Genomic DNA, 26,847 nt, shown 5'->3' on the forward strand with positions numbered 1-26,847 from the left:
TATACTTTTACTAATATTATAATTTTTTTTTGACAGAGACCCGAAGAAGCTTAGTTCATATTTTTATTAGCTACACTTTTTAATGCTTTAATTACAGAGGCATCAAAATATAATTTTAAATTAAGTGGTGTTATGAGCGAATATAAACTTAATTACAGGATCAATATATTGAACCGAATGTTCATACTAAAAAATTTATTGAAAAAACTTGAAATTGGAAGCGATCTATATCTTAGGTTTGCAGTGGCTACTTACAGAACTAAAGCTTATAATCTTAAGTCTTTTCGATATAGAAGCATTAAATTTTAATGTGCCTACGTTTCATTTAATAAAATCGATTATACTGAGGAGAAATCTTTTGATTAATATTGTCAGTGAAGCAAATTCAATAAATTAATTGTTCAATAAATTTTGTTTTTAAATAAAAGTTTTGTGTAACAATTTGAAATTTAAGAGTTTCTTTCAAACAACAAAATCACTTTAGTTAATCGAATTGACTCATAAACAATTGTTTGAATAATTCTTCTAAATTTTAAGGTTGACTATTAATAACAAAAAAGGGTTGCATTTTCTTGAATTCCGATACAATCTTCCGTTCTTTAGGTCTACTGTCAAGAAAAACACTGGTTTCTGTCATACATCAATCCATAACAAAAATATAATCTAATTTATTTCAAATTCACTCATTTTTTCCATTTTAGTACTGAGAATTTTTTATAATAATATAATTATATTTTAATTTTTTTATATATAAAATAATTTGATTCAATTTGTTCTTTAAAATCTACATAAATACATAGGTTTGTTTTTGTTATCGTTTAATTCTAATGACTTAAATTTTTTATAAGAGTTTTTTCATCCTTTTCAAAGAATTCAATTTTTCCTTCTAAATTAATTTCTTTTTTTAATTTTTAATTTATTTAACGAATAATTTTCCTGTTTTAATCTTCCATTTTTTTTCTTTTTGTAATTTATTTTGTTTTCTTTTTAAACTATTCTATAATAAATTTTTCTTAACGAATTTCATCTTAAAGATATCATATACATTTATATATTAAACATAAGTAGGTTTGTATAATCGTTATATAATAATGTTTATATTAAATTTTTTTTTTAATTTTTTAATAATTTTTATTTTGAATATTGAGCTACCTTGTTGATGAAGTTGTATGTAGTTGAAACGTACAATAATTATAATTCAGATGAACAAAGCTATTATGTAATTTTTTCGTAAATATTAAGAAGATACTATAAACCATTAATAATGTTATTAAATTCATTCCATTTCGTAACGTTGAAGTATCTCCGTTTGCTGCAGTAGGTTGAAGGAAAAACGATAAGAATTTGGTTACAAAAATTTCCCTCAATGACATACCTTGAACTGGATCTGCTCTTGAATTACTTGCATAAACAGTTTCTCTTGATTCAAGTGCTGGTGCTCTTTGTGGTCGATCACCTTCAACACTTTCTTCATTACTACGCCAATAAATTGATGACAGTCTGGCAACGCACTAGATATGTATAAAAACAATGAAAGAATAAAAATTATAACAAAAATAGTAAATAAAATTTTTAATGTAGAATGAAGGATTTCTGGTAGGTTTAAGTAAATTTTATAAATACTTTTATGTTTAAATTATAGTTTCTTCCGATTCTGGTGAAATAAAAAAACTCTAAAAATTTTATTTGTATTGAAATCATTTTGGTTAAAATGAATCTTAAGAAATAAGAAAGGAATATCGAATCTAGTATAATATTCTAAGTGCCAATTACGATTTACGGGGCGGATTTCCAACTTAAAATTACAAATGTTATTAGAAACATTCGAAACTGGGCAACTATTACGAATTTTATTGAACTGAACATTAGGAGAATTAGTATATAGTGAAAGATGCGGAGAAGAGTATGCTAACATCATCGCAAATCTACAGTAACATGTGAGCGTTTAACATCTAATAGTGGATTAGCAGCTGAAGAAGAGGAAGTTATTATAAATTTCATTACATTTGAATTATATATATGTATGGGAGGAATTGAACAAAAATCATTGCTCTAGCACATTTGCATTAAGCAAATTTATCGCATGTAGGCCAACTTAAATTCTCACAAATATTATGAAATCAATCTCACTTCATATAATTTTCAAATCCGTAGCATTATAATGCATTGTTGAAAATTTACAAAAAAAACTTAATAATTTGAATTGTGATCCTTTTTATTTAGATTATCTTAAACACGATTTAATACAGTTCAATATACGAAATGTCATTATACCTATATATGTACATATACTCGTATACATACTAAATGCATAAAATGCATTTGAAATGTTAAAAATTAATTAAAAACTTTAGAAAACCAGAAAGAAAATCTTAATTTGCTTTTTGAATTTTATTTATACTTTATTAAAATAGTAAATTTGCAAAGGTAATAACGGGACACAAATAACTTTAACCACAGCTCATTAGAAAATTTATAACAAAAGGTAAATATTTGACTAAGATAATTTAATAATATAACAGTATATAATATCCTTATATTATAGAGCATATTAAAGATAAAGATAAATCTAAATGAATAAATCAAAACTAATTTAATTGTTAAATTAATTTATAAATTATATACATACACAATATAACCTGACTATGTTTATACATACATATATTATTATTTTAGTATAACTGTACTTTTATTGCAAAAAAAAAATTCAGTCAATTAAGCTCATGGTTTGTAAAATAGTACATTTCCTTTCAACTAATAAAACGTTCGTTCTCCAACTTCTAATAAAACATTTCTCTAACCTTTCATCATGTCATGTTGCATATGTTATGGAAGAGTCTTAAAAAAGTTCTAAAAGATAGATTTAGATAGCTAATTAATTTAGTAAAAGCATACGTTTAATCCTAGAAAGTTTGACATTTTGCAGCACAGTTTGTGTAACAAGTGACAGGAGAGAATTTTTTTTCAAATTAAATTTGCATAATATGACTATTATATTAACAAATTTCCATATGAAACTAATAAAACAAACTAATGTAAGTCATATATGTACATATTCACCATTTCCAAAATATATTTAATGTGAAATTTATAAGTGTAGGTAAATGCATAAAGTTTGTTTATGAAAACAAATAATAAATATATTTTGTTTATTTATTTAAATAAGTACTTATACATTATAAGCATAATTATTGTACATATGCACACACATACATTTCTAATGAATCTCTTTAATTATTGTAAGTCTTTACATGTTATCGTCTTATATCCTTAATGTAGGTTCAAATATACTATATAGCTTATATGTATATACAGCTTATAGATTATATTGTGCATGTAGTACTGACGCAATTAAAGTAGTAAGGTTTATAACATTCTTCCATGTTTTAATTAAATCGAATTAATGATAAAAGTAACTTTAAAAAAATATTCATAAATAAATCTATTTTTTAAATACATACATATGTACTTTAAACAAAGATAATAATGAAAAGATGGAGATATCTGGGGCCTGTTGCACCGAGTAGATTTACTTTTAGTTTTGGTTCTACTTTTCAATTTTTAAAAAAATGTACTTTTTCTATTAGTGTAGTTCGTTAGTGTCCTGGCTCAATTGATATTTGACAAATTTTTTGATTTATTGATTTTAAAAGTGTAAAAAGTATAGGGCCTTGTTTTTAAATTTGCAATCATTCAACAATTAATTTGAATTAATACAAAATTTTTGTAATTTTTAAGTTGAAGTTTTTGCAAGGAAATTCAAGAGACACAATTATTGTTATAAGCAATACAGTATTTTTATGATTTTAGGCACTTTTAAAAAAATATTTTGAAAAAAATGGTTGTTAGTTTCATCCTGTCCGTCCGTAGACATGTTTGAAATAACTCCTGGCCATTCATATCTCAGTATATTTTGAAAGCTCTCTATAACGTCATGGTACATAGTATATTTCCTGGAACACTAATAGAAACATAGCGTTTATAGGGCACACTTGCGCTCGCTAGGAATCTGTTTGTCATTAAAAAGGCTATTCAAATACTAGACAAAAGCGCACTGGATGAACAAAGTTTAGTTATCAAATTTTTTGCTTTCTGATTATGATGTGTGATTGAATGACATGCATATATAGATATTATGAATCTGAATGAGAATACTGAAAATCCTTTGAAATCTTCTTACGAGTGTGATCTGTTTGTATATTACTTTATGAGCTTTTCGTATAGGTTATCTCTGGCTGACTTTTGTACATAAATAAAATTTACAACTATCGGATATACGTGTAGAACTTAAGTTTATTATATAAATCGTGCATTTAATCTCTGAAGTACATCAAATGTACATGATTACAAAACAACTCTTTTCGAACAGTGTCGAATTATTTATATATGAACTGTTATACATACAAAAATACTCAATCAAATCATAATAATAATAAAATCACATAATAATCTTCATAGGAGATGAATCCTTATATTCAAAAAATTTTCTAAATTGAAAACTAATAATGAAATAGATTTTTTTTTTCTGTTAATTTTCCATTTACCTTCAATTTCATATCACCATTCCGGAAATGATGTTGTTCAACTCTAAATTGCAAACCTAATGTTGAAGTTTCTAATCCTTCACGTCCTGTTATTGTTGTTTCATATGGTCTTAACATTTGTGATTCAGCATTTTCACCATTAATAAACCAATTGAGTGTTGTTGCAGGTTTAGAACGTCCGGATGTACAATTGACGCGAACATAATCACCAATTTGATAACGTGCACGTCCACCTGTAATAATAGGTCCTTTGTCCGGAAGTGCTGTAAATATAAAAGGAAAAAATAAAAACATACACATTTTTTTAATAAAACTTGAACTCATGTAAACATACATATATTATAATATATCAGATCATTAATGGTAAACTATTTTAAAAGAAAGTAAAAAACACTCTTAAAGGATATTGACTGTTGATGCAAATAAGCATTTGTATTTGGAAATTAATTCTTATTGATTTTTTTTAAATAGTTACTTAGATAACAGTAAGTTTCTAATTAAGCAGCTTATATCTGATACTATAGTTTAGAACGAGAAAAAATAGAGTTGACAATCAATCAATATGATTGATTGAACATGTTAACCTTTTTATCTTGACCTTTCAGTCATTATTTTCTAATATCGAAAACAATTGTTCCCACAAATATGTGCTTCCGAACATGGTTAAAACACGCTTAATTGATTTATCGGTGAATAATTATAAAATTTAGTAATTCTTACTATTGTTTTAATACAGAATCGCACAGCATTTCGATTTCAATTGTAAATTTGCATCAAGTGTTTCAATATCAACAGAAAATGGAAAAGTATATATGTTAAAGTCTTTTTGACATCTATTAAAATCTAGAAAATCTTTATTGTCTACTATTTATAAATATATAAGATTTATAGAATAGTCGCTTTCACTTCTCGAAACAAACTAACGTGAAAATTCGATCGCGGTTACATTTTACAGTTGTGTATTTTTCGCATATACATAAGTTTTGACTTCGGATGTGTGACAAACGCCCGCAGAACTTCACTCTGGTTTCAACACTTTCTTATTCTGATTTAAATCAATATTTGTAACAAAATTGTAAGAATTAAATTTCAATTTTCGCAAATCGTAGGATGAAGAGCTGCGGCCGCATGTTTGGCATGCCTGGTTTATATCAATAAAAATCTGTTTAAATCTGGAGAAAAATTTTTACTAAAATAAGTTGAACAATATACAAAGAAATATTCACTTTTATGGGATTGCAAATTCTCAGAGACCTTAAAATTGATTTTCATTATATGCAAGTATAAAGCCTCGATAACTTTTACATTACTCGATATTTTTATTTTTACAAACAAAAGGCGAACTAATTTTGTTTGAAAGAGAGAATTGCTTTAATATTACAACTTACATTTAAAACGAGTCCGTAAAGTACATTTAATATTTTTAACAATATTATTGTGTCCATATACACTTTCACAACAATAGTTAAGTATATGTACATAATAATGTAAAACACAAAAATTATACTTTGTAATCATCGATTGCATAAAATTATTATTAATAGAAAAATCAATTTTGATGCGGTGGTCTCATTTAAAGAATGACAAAAGGGCGAGCAAAACAAAAAAAAAGTTTTTAATTTTTTTTTTATTTTTCTTGTATATACAGAAAGATCCTTAAATTAAAAATAATTTTCCTTTCTCTGTTTTCTTCATCTACTCTTTCATTATTATGAAAAAAACAAAATGAGTAATAATCAGCCATGACATAAAAAAATTTCAGAAAAAAAGGATCTGTTTCACTTTTTCTGTTCTGCTTTTTGTCTCTTATTTTTTTTTTTGTATTATTACTATAAGTAAAATTTTTACCAATCATTTTATTTTAATTTATCTGTTCAAAAGAACATTAAAAGTATGAATCTAGCTACAATGTATTTTTAAAAACAGGTACCCAAAGAGAAACAAATATTGTAAAACTCAAAAAACAAAAAATACGAGTAAAAATGGCAAAAAAGGACGAAGGAAAAAGGATAAAATAATATTCACAGATTGATGATATTGTGATCTTCTAGATACTTTGACTTCTTAAAGCAAAAGAGAAAATTTAATAAGAAAAAAAAAATATTATTTTTTTTTTTAAATCAGAAAATTGGGAAAATTAAAAAGTAACGAAAATGTATGTGTTTATTTGTAAAAATGAATGTAAATATGGCCATGTTAAATATGTACGGTCTACTTTTATATCGTAAATTTGAAATTCAATTTAGTTTTTTGTTATTCCTCGATAATATTCAAATTAGTTTCTTTGCCAACTTTTTTTTTCCCTCTTAATATTAATTTGCATTTTAACGGAATATTTTAAAAAGTATATACATACATAATGTATGTATGAAATACGCAAAATTTAAATACCGGCTAGATCGCACAGCTTTGAAGTAATACATTAATAATAATTAATACTTCTTATTATTTTTATGTTAATAAAATAATAATGTGCCAAAGAATATGCAAAATCTTAGTGGAAAAGTAGGTATGTGTGTGTAAAATTTCGGCCCATATTTGTGTATAAAATTTCGAGATTAAACTTAGAAAGTTATTCGTTGAATCAATCGTTGAAATTATATATTATGTAAGTAGTTATTTCCGTACGTACAAACTGGATTGAACTGGACATAATTAAATATTTTGAAATTTTTTGGCTCCTTATGGTGGCTGCCATACAACTTCAAAAACACAATTTGGTCACATCTTAGAAACTACTTAAGGTACAGTATTGAAATTTTGTACAAACAAATATGGTAACATGGCCATTTTTTTTGGTAAAAGCTGTTAGATCATGAGCTGCCATTCAACTTCTAAAATCATTTGGTCGCATATAATTGAAACTATACTAAAACTTAAGTGCTGAAATTTTACATAAACGATATAGTAATTAAAATATAACTCTTAGAATTATTCATTCGTACGGGTATCACAAATTTACCACGATTAAGTTCACCTATTCTCGTTTTACTTTAAAATCTTCCATTAGTTTTAAATACTTTTTATCGATTCGCTAATGAAATTCGTTTTTGTACGATTGACTTAAATTGAGTTTCGGATATATGCTAATTGAACTAAATAAAATAATATAGATATGTGCATGTCATACCTTATAATTTGTATACAACATATTTATTTTTATATGAATTACGTTCAGAGTCTCTACACTTTATATTTTTTCCATTCTTCATTATGCTTTTAAATGTTATTGAAAAACAATTCCCAAATTGGAAATAAAAAATTTTATTTCATACAGCTACTTTCTCAATTTATGAATATAAAATTTCATTATGTTTGGCTTTTCGTCTAGTTTCGAGTATTCAATAATCTGTCAAATTTTAAAAGAAAGTCTCATGTGGGCAATTAAAAATTGCAATTTCAAAAAATGTGAAAGAAAAAAGAACTTATTTGCAATGAGTGCCAAAATATCATATTTTTTATTTTTCAAAATTTGGGTTTCATTTAACAAGGGCAACTTAACTGAAAAAAAAAATTTTTTTTGTTGATTTTTACTTGCCCATGAAAAATTCTATATAATTTATTTATTTAAGTTTAATTAAATTTCTATTGAAATTTTTATTTAACACACATTTAAAAAGAATATTGTAATTAACACTTAAACATTTTCTACATGTCCCAATAATTATGAATTTTTCAAGCAAATATTTTAAATAAGATTACAAGGTAATAATGCTTTTTACCGATCGCATTGCATAGAAAAAGGGAGGCTATGCGATGGCAACAAATTTCGCATATCGAGTTTTCGTTGCAAATGTACTTAAATTATTAAATTTTTAGCAAAATGTTGGTCTGTAAGGTCCGTCGGTCCATCTACCTGTGTGTGTACACGTGTATCTCTAGTTCGACAGAACCGATTTTAATGAAATTTTCTATTGAGTTTGTTTTGGCTATATCACGGATTGATCAATCAGCCGGGGAAATTGGAATTATTTCGGGGGCAGATTTCACATTTTTGGGTATATAAACAGAAATAATCAACCAAATTTTCTTCAAATTTAATATTTAAACACGAAGTGTTAAAATAATGAACCTATAAAATTTTTGGAAACGTGAAGGTCCGGAAAGTGAAGTAGGAGTCGATTTTAAGTTTTTTACCATATCTAAGGAACTATTTGATGGGATTACTTTAAAATTAATATTTAAGTTCTAGTTGTTACCAAAACTACCTACTAATACTGGCGAACTTTTTAGGGAATTCGGATGGTATAACTCTACTAGAAGCCAACTTTAAATTTTTCTAGTTATGTTAACTAAAAGCTGACTATCGCCATAAAAATTGGAAAGAAGTATTTAAAAGGCATTTTCATAATCGTCTGTAATACTTTCTCTTACCTGGACATTACACATTGCAGTCGGTTCTGTGCTGATCGCATCAGATTTACTCGAAATAATTATTTATGGATAATTTAAAATATAATCATTAATATTGTTGGTAGAAAACGTTTATTAAAGTAGTGTCGTGTCATTACTTACAATGCATTTGTAAACTGATAAATTTTCTCTATTCTTATAGAATTATTTTTAATACAAATTTTGCAACTGAAGTTTAAAATAAGATGTCTGAAATTTAATAAGTATAAAGTAATTACAATGTCTAATTGGAAAGCTGCTATAATTAACAATCAAAAATTATTGTGGAAAATCCCTGTTAATACTAATAATATTAAAAATATGATCAGCTCTGGGTAACAACCACATATTATACCTATTTATTGACGGTTCGTTTTTATGAATTTCAAAAGTCAATTTTCATTGCGATAAAATTTTAAATGATAATTTTATTTTATTGGCAATTCTACATCAATATTTTGATTTTACTCTTTTTTTTTCTTCTTATTTGACAAATGAAAATTCTTAATGAAAAGTAAAAGCAGAACAAGAAAAAGAAGCAGTAAAACTAAAAAAAAAAATTCGAGAAAAAGGAGAATGAAAAGAGAAAAATCATTTTTCCGCCAAAACTAAAAGAAAATAAAAAGGAGAATAAAACCCTCGTCATTACAAATTTTATTTGAATGCCTGTCATCCTCGTTTATGTTTGAAAAATTTTTACATTTTCACCATACATGAATACATAGAACATAGTGGTATCGTATACAGATTACAACAATGCATTGTAATTTTTGTTTGGATTTTAATGGAAAATGAAAACTGATTAAGTTAAACATAACGGATTCTTCCCCCTGTTTTTCTTTTCTTTCTTTTTATGGTTTCGTTTTTGCAAAAATAATTTAAAACCATTATGCACATAAATAAGAATCGTTTATTTATTTTCCCTTTATATTAATAAGAATGATTTTTCAAAAAAAAAAAAAATCGTACATATTTTGTAAATTTCACAAAAAAGAAAAGCAAAATTGCTTCTAAATACAAGAAAAATTTTAAACATTTTACAAGCTAATTTTACTTTTTTATTAAAGTAAATCTTGATAAGCGTTAAGATTCTCGGCAAGATTTAAATGGTTACAAATATTTTAATAAGATTTCAAGGCATTAATTCAAGGAACAATAATTATCAACAGACTGTGATTACATCAACTTTTCAGAATCATAATATTGTTCAGATAAGTCACATTAATTATTCGATTAAATTTAAGTGGGCTTAAATTAAAACAAAACTCTATTGAGTGCGGGATCTTATCATAGCCAAAAGGATAATAAATGTTCTTTTATCATTAAAATATTTTTCAAATACGTGTTAAGCCAAAAAAAAATTTCCATATCTAAATGGTACAGATATGGAAATTTGTAGTTGTAATTATGATTAAATATATTTAAAATTAAAAAAAAACATTGGAATTATTCGAACTAAACTACACTTTAGTTTATTCAGCAATTATTAAAGTTGCATAGATGAGAAGTTCAAGTTGACATCAGATTAACATTAATTTGGCTTCTTTAGACTTTTAGAGGCTTTAACCAATACATCAGTTTATTCTTAAGCATTATGCAAAAACTTGTGATCTGGGTATGACTTTTCCACATCCTTTCATTCTCAAATACAAACGGGAATTATTTCTTAAAAAAAACAGAAAGAATAAACAAAAAAAAAAACATTTTTCTTTTTCATATTGTTATCCTTATATTTTCACAAATTCTTCATCTAATTTATTTAATGATTATTCGCGTTTCAACATTTTTTTTTTTATTTTTTTTTTTCATTGAATATTTACAAGTAGCTTAAAAAATATTGAACTGCTTTTGAGTTTTTTTTTTTTTTGCGATTCATTTTTTCAATTTTCCTTTCGTAAAATTTTTATTTTCTTTTTTAATTTGGCGTGTGACTGACATTAATTAAAGGCTAAAATAATGACACTGGGGAATTTTAGAAATTTTTCCAACTGGGATGCCCCAGAGAATTTTCAAAAACGTTTTTATTCAATTTTTATTTTAGTTTCCTTTTAAAAAGATGTTGAAAAAAAAGGTGATGAGAATTCACTTTTTCTTGTTCAAATTCCCGAACAAAAAAAAAAAAAGAACGAAAAAAATAAAGAAAAAGACAAATAATTGAAAGTGGACTAAAAATAAATTCAGACTTGGAAATTCAATCTCTAGCGCCCTTTTTTTGTGAAGAAATTGTGAAAAGATCTATGAAAACATTTTATTAAAAATAATTCCTCGTAAATCTAAATGTTGTTTTTTCGTTTACCACTTATTTTATTTCTCACGAAAAATTAAATTGAATAATTTTCTTGTATTATAAAATGCTTACCTATTGCTTTCTTATTGTAACGAAATTGTTCATTTTACCACAAATTAAATGAATTTTTAACTAATAACATAGTCTAGAGCGTCTCTGAAATTTGAAGCATCCATCTTCAAATCAATTTCAAATTTTAAGTCAGATTTTGTAGAAAAAATGTCTAGCTTTACAATTCGATTCATATTTGGAGCTTCGTATGATAAGATAAGGCAAATTTCTTGTCGTATTCAGAGAAATAACCATTTTTAAGTGACGGAAAGATCTTGATAAAGAAAAAACTATCAGTTTTGAAAGAAGTTTTCTTTTTAATCGTATTAAGTTAAATCTTAGATTGTAGATAATAGCCCTAAAGGAAGGAAATCTTATAAATATTAAAAATTTGAGAAGGCTAATGAATTAATTTTATAATGCGTAGAAATTTCTTCAGGTCCCATGAGAAAATATAATATATTCTCAATCCATGGTAACATAATCAAATTTAACAATCGAAAATAGCGCAAAAACAAAAATGTTATTCTTAAAATTAACAATTTGAAAAAAAAATATAAGATTATTATAAAACACTCCTATAAATTAATGTTTGTTTATTGTGCACATACTTAATTAAATTGTAGTTGGTCATACAAAAATACAAAGCTGTTAATTGCCTATTTGAAAACAAAATAAACCTTATCATCGTGTATGTATACTTATACTGTTATATTATTTAATCTCATAATTCATCTTAATTTAAATGCCCTATGCCTTCCACATATACTCAAAAACATATTCAAAAAATTTCAAATTTCCCAAATATTTTAAAAATTAAATATTTTTTTATTATTTTGATATTATAAAGAAATATTTTTCTATATTAAAATACCATGAATTTATTACGATTAATATTAATTTAATTTTTGGGGATATGGAATAAGGATAATGATTTAAAGTCAACAAAATATTTTATTAAATAAATTTTCATTAATTTCGTTGAATAACAACACCAAGATCATAAAAAATTAATTCGACAATTTTTTTTCCTCTTATATGCTTAATATATGTATGTATATACAATAAATATAGTTGTGCTGGAAGAAAACTCTCTTGGTATATTAAAGAATATTAAGGATAAAAAAAACCAAAAAACAAATTCAAAGAAAAAATTATTATTCCCGACACACTTAATTAAAAACTTTTAGACGTCTTGTGTATTATTATAAATCTTTAGATTTTAAAGAGATTATTAGTCTCAAAATAAGAATAACAATGAAAACAGTGACAACAGGAACATGAAAAATATGAAAAATAACAAAATGCAAAAGTTATCATTAAAATAATTACAGTAGAATCCATATTAAATTTAATCTTACCCACACTTAGTTTAAATCCAAATTAAATTAAAATTCAGATGTATTCAAAATTGCCAATTGCTTATTTTTATGAAATCTTGAATATTGACGTAAATTTTTCTACTTCTAGTGTGCACAATTAATATGATTTTCCATTTCATTAGCCCACCAATTATAGGGGAATTAAATAGCTTACAGCTTATAGTTAGTAAGCAAATGAAATTTTATAGTAAATAGTTGAGTATTATAAATAGTTGCACAAGATTGACGATATAAAATAAATTCTTCTTTTAATTCAGTAGTTTTTGCTAATTGAAACCAAGTAAATTAAATTGCATGTGTCAATATCACACATAGGTATATGTCATATAGGTATGCATGGTACTATACAAAACTATAGGTATGCAAAACTACACTATACAAAAGACATTCGAAGGTGGCGCACAAATTCATTAAGTTAGCTAAAAGTTCAATGGATATTAAAATTCGACCTTACTTATGATTAAGTTTATGCTTTTAACTTAAGATTCATAAAATTTTCTAATGAATTACGGACAATAAACATTGAATTGCGAAATATTGGATTAAAATTATTATAACTTTTTAAAATTTAACAGCTATGGCGTCACTACCATATGCACGTCATCCTTGTAATAAATTCGAATTTCTTATAAAAATTTCGTGTAGGTATACTTAAAAAAATACTTAAAAATTGATTTTTTGATATTTTCCTTGTGCATACATAAAAATCTCATATAAAACAATTCAAAAAGTAATCGAATTTTTCTCTTAAGGGCTATTAAATATCACTGGATCACTGTAAAACAAAAATGTATAAAAAAAATTGTATTTCTTTCAAGGTTGGTTTATTTATTAATAAATAATCGGCTAAAGAATAATTTTTTTTTACAGAACACACAATAAACAAAAATGTAGTAGCAATGTGATTGGAAAGTCAGTACAGAAAATCAAGGATTTTTATTCATTTTTATTAAGGTTTTTATTTTTCTTTTCCTTATTTTATATGTATGTCATTTCGTCCTCGTGGAAATATTTCACAGAGTACATTAAAGGAAACTTAGTATACGTATATTCAGGAATAAAATAAGAATGCGAAGAAAAAATATATAAAAAATTTAAAGAAAATGCCCTCAATGTTGTTAATACGAGTACACTACCCTTATTCGTATATGGAAGTAGAACAAAACAATGTTTAAGCGTGTTCTTAAATTTCTTAAGGGGAAATTGTACGCAAATTTATATTATAAAAAAAAAAGTTTTGGTTACGTATAAGTAAGAACAGGAGTAAAACTTTTTAAACATTCCAATTATTAAGGTTTGCGATAGAAGTTCGTGAAGTATGGAGCGTATACCGACAGCCTTAAAAAGGTAATTAATGAACTGAAGCATGGAAAACAGAAACAACTATTTTGAATTAAATTACTGAAAATTATTTAAAGCTAGCCTTAATGATATTGGAGGAAGTTTTATTACAAAATAAATAATTTCGAAATAATTGCTTGTTCTTAAATGAATTATTAGTACGCTCTGATTAGATGCTCCGAATACACTGTAAAAATTTTTTCCATTTATGAAATTTTGCAGCATTTTGCAACTTTTCATATTTTTCTTTAAGTTGTAAAGTCAATACGGTAATTTCGATCGTGTGAACAAATATGAAATAAGTGCTGTACATAAAAGGATAAGACACGTATCCAAATATTATTTTGAAATTATGAATACTGCTTTTCAGAAAAAATAAGAAAATAAATTATGGGCAATACAAGAATTCGCTACAACGTGGAATGTATGTATTTTAAATGTACTGAAAATGGTATAATTGCCATACCATATTTGAGGGGTTTAGAAGCAAAGTCGCCAAATCTTTTGCTTTTTTGTTAGAAATGTATATAAAATAAGGTTCCAAATTTAATTTTGTAATAACAACAACAACGTCAAATATTTCCTATATTTTGTTATATTTTTGTCTGCCTAAACTCAAAATTAAATTTTTCCCAGTCGAAAAGTGGACTAATTCACATATTGCGCTAGGGAATCAAAAATCTAGGGAGTGAGGATTATGGAGTGTGATAATAATATTCTGAAACATGATCACGATGTTAGCGAAACTTCGATCTGTTTTTGTACTTCTGCATCATAATATCGGCTGAATAAAATTTGATAATAGCGCTAATCATGAACTAATTTTGATTAATGAAAAAAATGTATATTTGTTATTGCAACAATTCCCAGATTCCCTTGGAATTTTATATCTCACTTAATATTTTCGTGCCTGCCAATGTTTCTAACTTTCTACTGACAAGGTATAGTAGCAATCTGAAAATTCTCAATAATAATTCTTATGATTTCTCACTCTGAAAGCCGGATAGTTAATAACATTGTCTTTATTGAAAATCTAATTGAAATAAAATACTTGAAACGTTTTGTCTAATTCAGGTTAACAATAGAACGCCGATGATAATTGGTTAACATAGTAAGAAGTATTCTCAAATGATTTTCCCTGATCTCAAATGATTTTCGCAGAACTCCATTGATTTTCGAAAATAATATAATTTCAGTATTAATAGGTAACCGTTTTTCTCTTCTTCTAACTGTTTGAAATAATTTAAAAAAAAATTCTTTCCATATTTTAAACAAGGTTTTAAACATCACAATCGTATTTTAGAATTTACACATGAATTTAAACAATTCTACAAAAGAATCTTTTAACACCAAAATCAAATTCTCAAAGAATTATTTAAGATTATTTGAAAATATTTGCTTTCGACATTTTTCATAATATGGAAATTTGCCAAAATTAAAAACATAAATTTAAGCTTGAGAAAATTTTAATATTTCACCATCCATAACTTTTTCATATAACAGGAAAGATGGATTGCAAACTAGCATGTACGAGTATTAGAATATTTAGAAGGAATGGAGAGGGAGAGAGAGAAAATATAATAATCAATGAAATTAAACAACAGAATTTTCGCTATTTCCTATATTTTGCTATCATTACTTTTTTTTTAAACGAAGGTTTAATATCCTTGTTTCTATAAGAGTTTTATATATTTTTTTGAGCAACAAAATGGAGGTCCTTATTTTTTTATATTTATTTCACTTTTTTTTTGTTTTCAAAAATATTTTTTTGCTTTGCGAGTGCATTTGAAAATTTTTGAAGGACTTTCCTTCGCTTATCTTTTCGTAATTTTTGTTTTTCTATTTTATTTCCTTTACAAAACTTAATCTAAATAATATGTCAGCGTTTTTCTTTTTTCGATTTACTCTTTTTCATGAATACCGCTTCGTTTCGAACTTTTTGAAGAACAATACGTACAAAACAAAACAATAAAGTGGAAAACAAAATTTTAATTAAAATTTAACAAAAACAAAAACAAAAGTTTGAAATATTACGTAATAATTGTTCAAAAATTCAAAAATAAATAAAAAAAAAAGCAAAAACATCTATACTTTAAAAAGTTTTGTTAAAAGATCACATTTACAATTCAGATGAAGCACAAAGTATGCAAAAATGCATGTGATAATTTATTCAGTTATGTAGTGAGAGAAATTTTCAAGGTCGTTTATAAAAAGTTCAAACCAGATATCATGGAAAGCTGAAGAAAAAGAAAATGGATAATTTGAATACTAAAAATACTTGAGAATATTGCGGATTATTATCAAGATTATTACCCTCCGTCCTTAAAAATAACCAAAATTATTCGCAGATTATGACATAATTTTCATAACAGTAAATTAAAATGTTCAAAAAAAATGTTCTCGATAATTTCAGATTATGATAAACAATTATGCCTGAATTTTATCGTAGTTAAATTATGTATTCTAACAATATTAGTTTCGCGCCATGATTACCTTAATTTTGCTATGTAACTATTTTGAAAAAAGTTAATTAACAAGATCTTAACTCACATACAATTAGTTTGTGTATGAACAAAATGTAAGCGAAAAACAAGAAACAAAACAATTTTAAGATATTAATTGTTACGTATGCACGTGGCATAAGAGTTATCTTCTTTGAATTTTGTGTGTAAAATAAATAGTACACCTAGGGAATGGCAAACACTCGTGTTTTACTAGATTTTGCAGAATATATTCATACTAAGAAATTAGTAAAATGTACATTGTCGGCAAAACTGTGATACTACGTAAGTAGAAATATTTCCAAAAGTACTTTACCAATAATCTGTTTAGGAAATCTCAAACAGTTCATCTTTTAAATTAATGAAAGGGTAAAAACTAATAAATAATTGCATATTCCTTAAATAATTTTCATATTTTCACAAATTTAAAAGATGTTGTGTTTCAGATTTTCTTGAAAGAAAATAAGTAAAGTATTTTTGGAAATATTTAAAAAATTTTGGACGATATACGAATATTTCTCTTAGGGTGTGATCCTGTATCTAGCTATTTTACTCGCCAAGAAGAAGTCGGATGGGTGAAATGAATTTCTCCATATGGTAATTTATTCACTTTATTTTTGAGGATAATAGGTTTGTTCGAAAATTTGAGAAAATTGTAAAAAATTCAATTGAAAAAATTAAGAATCTTATTAGAAAATGAAAAATCCAATAAGATTATTTCTATACTTTCTGACACACAATCTCTATAAATATTTACGATAGGAAAACAGACATATTTAAATCGACTCCGAATTCGCGCTTCAACATTTATTCGTGTGGGTATGATTATTTTGCTATACTGAAATCAATATTTTGAGAATAAGAATAGAATTTTACAATTGAGAAATTAACATATGAAAAATTATAGTTTATATAATTTTGAATGTTTTAAATAGTTTTAAGTTTCGAATTTAAAAGATCTAAATGAATGTTGTTTTAAAACGCACACAGTGTAGATTTTTAATGTGCTGTTAAGAATATTGAACTCGATATAATTCACTATTCGCTGTTTGTGATTTAATATATAATTTTATGGCAAATAAGTCTGCAGAGTGAATTTCACATTACTATTTAAAATTATAAAATATTCACTATTGTTGTAAATATTTTTTTCGGTCTAGGCTCTTTAATTTGAATTTTCTTTAAAATAGTTCTAATTCTTCATTTGAACTGATATTAAACTCAGTTGAACTGCTTATATATAAAATATCTAATGTAATTAGCAAAAATTTTGAAAATTCGCCTGTAATTGAGAATTTTTGTTTGAAAATCTTTTAACCTCTGTCTGCGCAGTAAAGAAGAATATTTTAATGTCCAAATTTGTATAGTTTGTTTAAAAATTAGTTTCCCTTCTCTTTGTACATCACAATATAAATTTTGTTTTTTAATAAAGTGTCAATAAAGAATTTTTTTATTAATACAAATTTTAAAATACTTTTTTTAACTTGCAATACTTCAACCCAAAAAAGTTTTTCTTTAGAAAATTTTACGCTGTCCATTCGCATTTTCCTAAAAATTTTAATAAAATTTTAAATTTTTTATAAATAAATTTTTATAATATAAAAAAAAGAGCATCCAGCTACAACCTTTGTTTTTACTACAAATTTAAATAGTACAACTTTATGCAAAACGTGTGGATGTGTTTGCATTTGTTATATGTACGTACCTATAAGGTTAATACACTACATTATTTGTACATGTTATTTACTAAGTAGATTTTGATGAAATCCCAAAAGGCATGTTTATTTTTATTTATAAAAAATTTTTGTTCATTTTATATTAAATGTTTTACAAAATGCATGGCAAGGTAAGAAAAAAATTTACAAACGTTTCTGTTTTTTTAGGGGGAGTATACGTAAAATTTAAAACGTTAACTTGCAACAATTTGCGCTACATAAATTCTTATTTTATACATTATTTTCTTGTTTTTGTTATTTTACGAAATTTACAAAAAAAAATATTTGCTTTCTTACATCTATGAATCATGAGCACCTGGTTTCACTTTCTACAATGGTATGAATAATACCGTGGGTGTATAAGATTGAATCAAGCATTTTTTTTTTGTTTTTAATCAAAAGGAAGCGGAAAAATAATGCAAATTGACTTTCGCAAAAAAAAAATCCGCCAACAAAATATATTTTATGTGTATATATATGTACTATGAGTATATAATAATTATTATGTAAAAATGCAAATAAATAAGAAAGCACAAAATGCGAGAAATGGATGAATGAATATCTAGGAAATAAAAAGAGTAAGAGAGAGAAAGAGAGTAAAGAATCAAATAGCCTGCGGTTAAACAAAAATTTATAAACTTTTCAAATATTTTTCGTTTTTTTTTGTTTTTTTTTTCCTCCTTTATTTAAGAATCCTTGTTATTGTTTTTTTTTTTATTTTTGTTCCAGCACAAATATTATAATATTATAATAATAACAATAATCAATATGAAAAAATTAAATAAATTTTTATAAAAGTGCACTAGTCTAAAAATTCAATGTACTTGTAAGGGAAATATTCGGATAAAACTGCGTAGTGAACCGTACAATAAAGAACAAAAACCTATACCTTTAATTATTATTTCAAATGAGTTCAAATTTTTGCTGAATAATGCAAATTTAATAAAAATCTTAAAGTTTAGAGCAACTTCCTTTTTTAATGAAGTTTGCCAATTTCAAATACACTCAGCGATCTAAGAGTAATCATTACATTATAACAAAAGAACCAAATAATCCTAGGGGAAAGAAGTAGGTTGATAGATCATTTTTAGAAATTTGTATTTAAAGATGATCTAAAAAACTTTTCCAAAAGTCAAGATTGATCAACGACGAAATTTAGAGTTCAAAACTTCTGAGCCACACCGTATTTAACAATTTTTTTTAGTTTTATCGTATCTAGAATTTTATTAAAATGATTGTTGTTCGTTTTGTCAGGGCGCGTTTTCGTAAAATTATATAATTTTATAGCACAGGAACCTTCTACGGTGTAAAATGTTTTTTCCGGAAATGTTTTCTTTTTAGAAAAAAGCAATCAATTTATTGTTATAGCATACCTTCATAATATTGTTAACCGTAAAATTTTAAAATACATATTAGCATAATCGTGCCTTAAGGTTAGTATCAGATATATTAACAACTTTTGTTTAAGTTTGATAAAATATTTACCTATATATTTAGACTAGAACAATATTGAATTGTAAAAACTTTGATTACGGACATATGACAAAAGCAGTTATGCTCACATGAAACTTTAATGAAATATTTAAAATTATTTTCAGATAACTACTTATTTCAAAAATTTTATAAATCAATACTCAATAAATTATTATAAAAATAACTAGGTTGAACTGATACCATATATAGATTTCAGACCCAGACAGATTTAGCGTCATTTAGCCGTAAGAAATACTGGTTGCCAAAGTTTTATTATGACATCTAATACAGTGATTTTATTGTCATTGGTTTTTAGGTCCAAACCACCTTTTTATGTATTGTCACCAAAAAGCTAAGCCATCAAAATTCCTATCAAATTCCACAACAATTTTTTTTTATATGTATCGACAATAAATTAACAACTGTATGCAAAGTATGATTCAATACATGAATAATTGTCTGAAAAAAAGAAACCAAAAAAGAAAATGTATCTGGGTCAAGGCTATAATATTTTAATACGAAAATCTCCTAATAGTAATAAAATGTTATTTATACATACATTCATAATATTGTTTTAAATATTTCTTGGAGAGCAAAAAGAGGAAAAAAAATTAATTTTATGTCCTTAATAAAAAAATTCAGTCAAAGAAAACGTAAACAATATAAAAATGCGTTATGTGCATGGTAAAAATTCATCTTATTCAAAAGAAAAAGAAAAGGGAAAAATTATTAAAAAAAAAAAAACAATATTATTTTCCAATATTATCATTTTCTCCTTGTCATTATTTCAAAGACGATTCAGAATTAAAATAAGAGAAAAGATTTTTGTTTCAAGAGTTTTATTGCATACACTCTTGTATATTTGAAAAGAAATAAAATCTGCGGGGTATAGAATATCATTTAAATTTATTTACAGTGTGTCTCAGAAATGAATTTTTAAAATTGTTATGACAACCAAATTCGAAATGCAAAATATTTTTAAGACAGACACCGAAAAGAGTTCTAGACTATTCCTTAATAGTATAGGTGTCATATTTCAAACTTCACCATTTGATAGAATAAAATAAAGGAAAAATTGGAAAATTTACTGAAGATATATTTTCTACCTGCATTTTAACTGAAAACACAAAATTTCAGATTCAAAATTTTCCTAATAAATCCTGTTAAAAAAACAATTAATTTTTATATTCCTTTAAGTTCCAGGATTTTAAGCAATTCTTAAAAACATTATTAATAAAATTTTTCCACTTCCATAACACTATTTTAGACTGTAACTCTAGAAAAAAAATTCAAAATCTATTTTTTACCGCATTTATAATAGTATAATAAAGAAAATCCTTTAATTTTATCACTTCTCCTGTGGTTATAAAAATACGAACTAAAGAAATTGTGGTAAAAGAAAAATAATCAAAGAAAAAACAAAGAAAAATATTTTTATTTAAATTAAAAGCAAATCGAAATCTTGACAAGTGCAAGTTCAACACTCGAAATTAAAAATGAATGTTAATACTATTCATGCATCCTTTTCTCTTTTTCTTTTCTTTTTTTTTTGATTTTAGTCAAATAGTATTTTTATCAAGGTTTATGATGATTTTCATATTATACTTATGTATTTATACGCTTCATAATAACATTAAAATGGTTTTTCATTTGGTTTGATTTGAATTCAAGGATTTAATTTCAACTGTGTGTATGGGTTTTTCATTTTCTTTTATTATTCTTCCAATGATTTCTTTAATTCATTGCATTTATAATATGCCGACGAATGAAATTCTTTTTCTTTTATATAGTAGTAAAGAAAATTTTGTGTTATATAACACTTAATGAATTGCAGCTAAAGAATCAATAAATTTCAAAAGAGTTTTAATATGGAAAATATTAAAGAAATAAAATTAAATGATGGTATAATTAAATTTCATTTCATGCCTAAAAAAAATATAATTGTATTGGTGTGTGTCTACAGTCGATTTTGCGAAATGCTGCAATGTATGCGCGTAACATTATTCTTTTTATTCGATTTTTTTTTTTCATTTGATTTATAATTAAACGCAATATTTAAATTTTTTAATTGAGCAAGTTTTTGTTGTCAGCTTTAATATTTCTTAAGTGACGGTTTTTACACAATACTCAAATAAAGCTACATACAAATTCATATATATAACGTAGATATATGGAAAAAGTGTTAATGAAATTTTATACGGTTAAATTGTAGACTTTAATAATCTCACCAGTTTTTTATCAGTTTAGCAAGAGGAATGCACAAAAATTTTGAAAATATTTTTGTTTACTCTAACACTTATTTTAAACTTAAAGGAAATTATTAGTGATTTGGGTAACATTATCATAAAAATGTAGTGATCCTGGACTTTCTGGAAGCGCTTGAAAAAAAGAAACTACACTCCAATATTATCTAATTCAAGACAGGCAATCATGCTATTTCCTTGAATATACGCAAAAACCACAGATAGCAGTCCCTTTACTCAAACGTTACATTATCAACTCATCACTTGATGATTTATTAATAATATTTTTTCCACTAACATAATAGATTAATAAATTTATGTTAAACGAGAAAAAATAAATTTGACCTTGTCAACTCTGTGATACCCGTACGCACTTGTTATCCTATGTGCGAATAAATAAACCATAACTGACTATGTGACAGATTATGACTTTAAGTTGCCGTATTGCAATACTAATTTATGCAAAATTTCAGTACTGTGTTTTTCAACATACTGTGTGTGCCAAATTGCCATTGAAGTTGTATGGCAGCTACCAGAAAGAGCCAAGCAATTTCAACGAATTCTATCAAACATATCAGCCGTACTAATATATTTGCTTGTGTGAAATATCAATTTTACAGCTTTTATAGTTTCTGAGATATAGTCAAATAAGTTTTGAAGTTGTATGACAGCTACCCGAACCGATACCCCGATCATGCCCAATTTAAAAAGGGTTCTGGCGCTTACTACAATAAATCATTTATAAAAAGTTGGTGAACTTAGCTCAATTACTTTTTGAGTTATCGCTTGAACGGGCGGTGGTATACCCTTTATGATTTAGTATACCCTTCGAACATACGTTCGTACGGGTATAAAAATTGGCTTTCAAAATTTTGGTGCTTTTACCAAATCGTTTTTACAATAGCCACATTTGACGAAAATGAAGTCTAACTAGCAAATTTTGCTTTGGGATTGCAAAATAAAAATTCACAGCTATTCAATGGACAAAGAAATAGTGGTCTTAAAAATTCAATACATGTAAAAGTAAAGCATCTCTCATAGTAGGGAAGCGTAAATAAACTATTTTAAGAGAGATGTCGGTGTGTCTGTATATATTTCAGTCTATCGGCTGAACCGAATTTAATGAAATTTTAAATGTGAGTTTGTTTCAGCTGTTCGGGAATTGGATTTTTTAGTGGGCCAATTTTAAATATTTGCACACATAAAGAGAAATAATCAATTTCCTCAAAATTTTATTTAATATTTAAATTAAATAGAACAATAAACTTATAAACTTTTTAGAGATAAGAGTCCAAATACCGCATTTTTAATTAATGGAATTTCTTGAAATTTAGTATTTGAGTTCTGGTTGTTAACAAACTAATAAGTAAACTTTTCAGAAAATTCGAAGTATTTAAAATTGTAAAGAAGTGTTTAAAACGCTTTTTCTTTGTCTTCTATAACACTCCCACTTAACTAGACAATAACCATCGCGGTTGGTTATGTGCTAAATATTTACCATTATTTGGTGTTACAAATGATACAATGATATAGATGTGCAAAGTATATGAAGAAAAGTGTCGGGAAATAAATTTCAACGGTAAACAAAATAATAGTAGTTAAAAGCTTTTCTTTATGTTACATAGAAATCTTTTGCCTGTTATTAGTTTGCCTGCCGTTGAAATTTCATGTGATACTTTCAATAGAATAAGTAATTTCTTTTAGTCTAAATTTTTTTTGTAAAGACGATCCAACAAAATCTTTTAACATAGTCTAAGTTTTGAATTCGCATTCCTTGTTTTTCCGGTTATGTTTTCTTTTTGGAACTTTCCAAACGACTTTATGATGATTAATTTCTAAAGAAACTAACCTACATTAACTAAATTTTATTATAAAATTAAATGGATTTATTTTAAAAATAAATGAACTAAAGAAATCTGGTTTAAAAAAAAAAAAAAATAAAAGAAGAAAAACAAAAGTAAGATAAAAAAGAAATTTTTATTTGTACATCTAACCATAGGCTATAGGGTGTTAGAATATTTGAAGCTATTCAACACGAAAATGAGCAAAGGGGGATGAAAGACCTTCTTCCAAAGAATGATAATGAAAACCATCTTCGATTATTACCAATTTATCTCCCAATCAATTTTTTTTTTAACACAGCTAAGAAGCTATAAGGGTATAAAAAAGATTTTATACCCTACACTTCGTGAAGGGTATATTCACTTTTGTATGGAGTTTGTAACTACTTGCAGGAGTCATCTGCGGTATGGGCATATATATATATTCTTGCTCAGCGTAAAATTCTGCGTTGATTTAGAAATGCCCGTCAGTCCGTCCGTCCGATCACACAATAACTTAAAAACGAACAATTGACAACAAACTTTCACAAATTGTTTCTTTTGTTCCAAGGACGAACCCTATTGTAATTGGACTAATTTGGACAACGGGTTCGTGTAGCTGCTATACAGCTCAAAGAGTTTATTTTAAATATCTCAAAAATTAATAAAGGTATAAATATACAATTTTGAATACATATGTCCAATTATATACTATACGAGTATATGCTCTAAAAATTTTAATGGGATAGCTGCACCGGTTCGGGTGGCTGCCATACAACTGCAAAAGCCAATTTTTTATATTCGGAAAACTAATAAAGTCAGATTCATAAGATTTGGCAGTCATGTCTTCAATTATAGGCCAGATATATTTCTGAAGTTTTGGTTGAATTGGTTGACAGGTTGGAGTAGCTCTCATACAAGTCTAAAAGCTTATTTTAAATATTTGGAAAAATAATGAAGTCAGATTCATGAAACTTGGCAGTTGTGTGTCCAGTTATACATATCCCTGAAGTTTCTATAGAATGGTTTCACAGGTCCGAGTAATTGCTTCACAACAACGAAAAGTACAGGGTATAATTAAATTGGTTTATACCGACTGAAACGTTTTTACTTGTTTTATCCTTTTTTTCTCCTTTTTGTTAAGAGTCAGAGCAAAATCGAAAAGAAAAAATACAAAATTTTTAAATGAGATTTTTATTGGTTTATTTTACTTTGAAATACTTTTCTCTTCATTTTTCATTGCGTCTTTTATGATGGTTTACTGTTGTTCTTTCATTCATTTATTGTTGTTTTTTTCTTCTCTTGTTTTTTTTTATATATTTTTTGTGTTTAAATTGTAGTATTGTAGCAATATTTTTTAAGTATAGTAGCAGAAGTGATAGCATGAAAACCTACTAAGAATAAGTTCACTCAAACACCCAAGCAAACAAATGTGAGTTTAGTCTAAAAAACATCAAGCATCTCAATACCAGTTCAAAAGTCAAGAAGTTTTATTGAATAACTAACTCGGTCTTCTCTCGTTCCGTTATTCTTCTTGTTTGAAATAAATATAGGTAAAAACGTCTAGGATATTTTGTAAAAAATTTTGCAAAAAAAGTTGCAAAGAGAAATTTAAAACAGCAACAAAAAGTAATAGAAAAAAAATGAATAAAAACACACAAAACAAAAACAAGAGAAAAAGAAAAAAATGGAGAAAAAATCTAAGAAAAACTTTTCCACGATTTTTTTTTATTTTTCAATTTTCCAATTTATTTTTTTTTTCATTTTTTTTATTGAAAGGATAGAAATTTTTTATGGGGTGCTTAAAATTCATCAATGAAAAGTAACAAGAAAAATATATTGAATATATATGTAAGTGTGTGTGTGTTCAAAAAGCTTTTTCACAGTGAAAATATTACTAGGTACACACTCGTATATATGTTGATACAGTCATAGACATATGTGATGATATTCGAAAAGATAATTGAAATCTAGACTCCCTAGATTGCCTGTAACACATTATTAAACTAGATTTTGTTTAAGAGCGGTTTATATGGTTTTCTAGGCTGAACAAGGCTTTTTAAATAATTCAGACTGTATAATTTGTATTTTTATACCCTGCACTTCGTGAAGGGTATATTAACTTTGGTATGGAGTTTGTAACTACTTGAAACAGTCATCTGCGGTATGGACATATATATATATTCTTGCTCAGCGTAAAATTCTGCGTTGATTTAGACATGTCCGTCCGTCCGTCCGTCCGTCCGTCCGATCGCACGATAACTCAAAAACGAATAATTCAATCGACACCAAACTTTCACAAGTTGTTTCTTTTGTGCCAAGGACGAACCCTATTGTTATTGGACCAATTCGGACAACGGGTTCTCGGAGCTGCCATACAACTCAAAGAGTTTATTTTAATTATTTCAAAAACTAATAAAGGTACAAATACAAAATTTTGTGTACATGTGTCCAATTATATTCTACATATGCTCTAAAAATTTTAATGAGATAGCTGCACCGGTTCGGGTGGCCGCCATACAACTCCAGAAGCTAATTTTAAATATTCGGCAAAATAATAAAGTCAGATTCATGAAACTTGGCAGTCGTGTGTCCAATTATAGGTCAGATATATTTCTGAAGTTTTGTTGGAATTGCTTGACAGGTTCGAGTAGCTCCCATACAAGTCCAAAAGCTTATTTTAAATATTTGGAAAAATAATAAAGTCAGATTCATGAAACTTGGCAGTTGTGTGGCCAATTATAGATCAGATATATTTGCGAAGTTTTAGTGGAATTGCTTGGCAGGTTCGGGTACCTGCCATACAACTTCAAAAGCTAATTTTAAATATTTGGAAAAATAATAAAGACAGATTCATGAAACGTGGCAGTTGTGTGTCCAATTATAGGTCAAAGATATTTCTGAAGTTTTGGTGGAATTGCTTGACAGGTTCGAGTGGCTCCCATACAAGTCCAAAAGCTTATTTTAAATATTTGGAAAAATAATAAAGTCAGATTCATGAAACTTGGCAGTTGTGTGGCCAATTATAGATCAGATATATTTGTGAAGTTTTGGTGGAATTGCTTGGCAGGTTCGGGTACCTGCCATACAACTTCAAA

At 26.1% G+C, this 26,847-nt stretch overlaps 1 protein-coding gene across 1 annotated transcript in view; it reads right to left on the reverse strand.

The window, feature by feature from the left end:
- Positions 1 to 1,075: 1,075 nt before the first annotated feature.
- LOC129615151 (uncharacterized) overlaps positions 1,076 to 26,847 on the reverse strand; it is a 32,788-nt gene continuing 7,016 nt past the window's right edge. Inside the window, exons 4-6 of the mRNA XM_055530235.1 lie at positions 4,545 to 4,807; positions 1,376 to 1,511; positions 1,076 to 1,312 (exon numbers count right to left, since the gene is read on the reverse strand). Coding sequence (XP_055386210.1) covers positions 1,149 to 1,312; positions 1,376 to 1,511; positions 4,545 to 4,807 — 563 coding nt within the window. The 3' untranslated portion in view covers positions 1,076 to 1,148. The remainder of the gene's footprint in view (positions 1,313 to 1,375; positions 1,512 to 4,544; positions 4,808 to 26,847) is intronic.

The sequence above is a fragment of the Condylostylus longicornis genome, unplaced genomic scaffold (genome assembly GCF_029603195.1).
Source record: "Condylostylus longicornis isolate FDR11 unplaced genomic scaffold, ASM2960319v2 ptg000135l, whole genome shotgun sequence".
In the NCBI taxonomy this organism is placed as follows: domain Eukaryota; kingdom Metazoa; phylum Arthropoda; class Insecta; order Diptera; family Dolichopodidae; genus Condylostylus; species Condylostylus longicornis.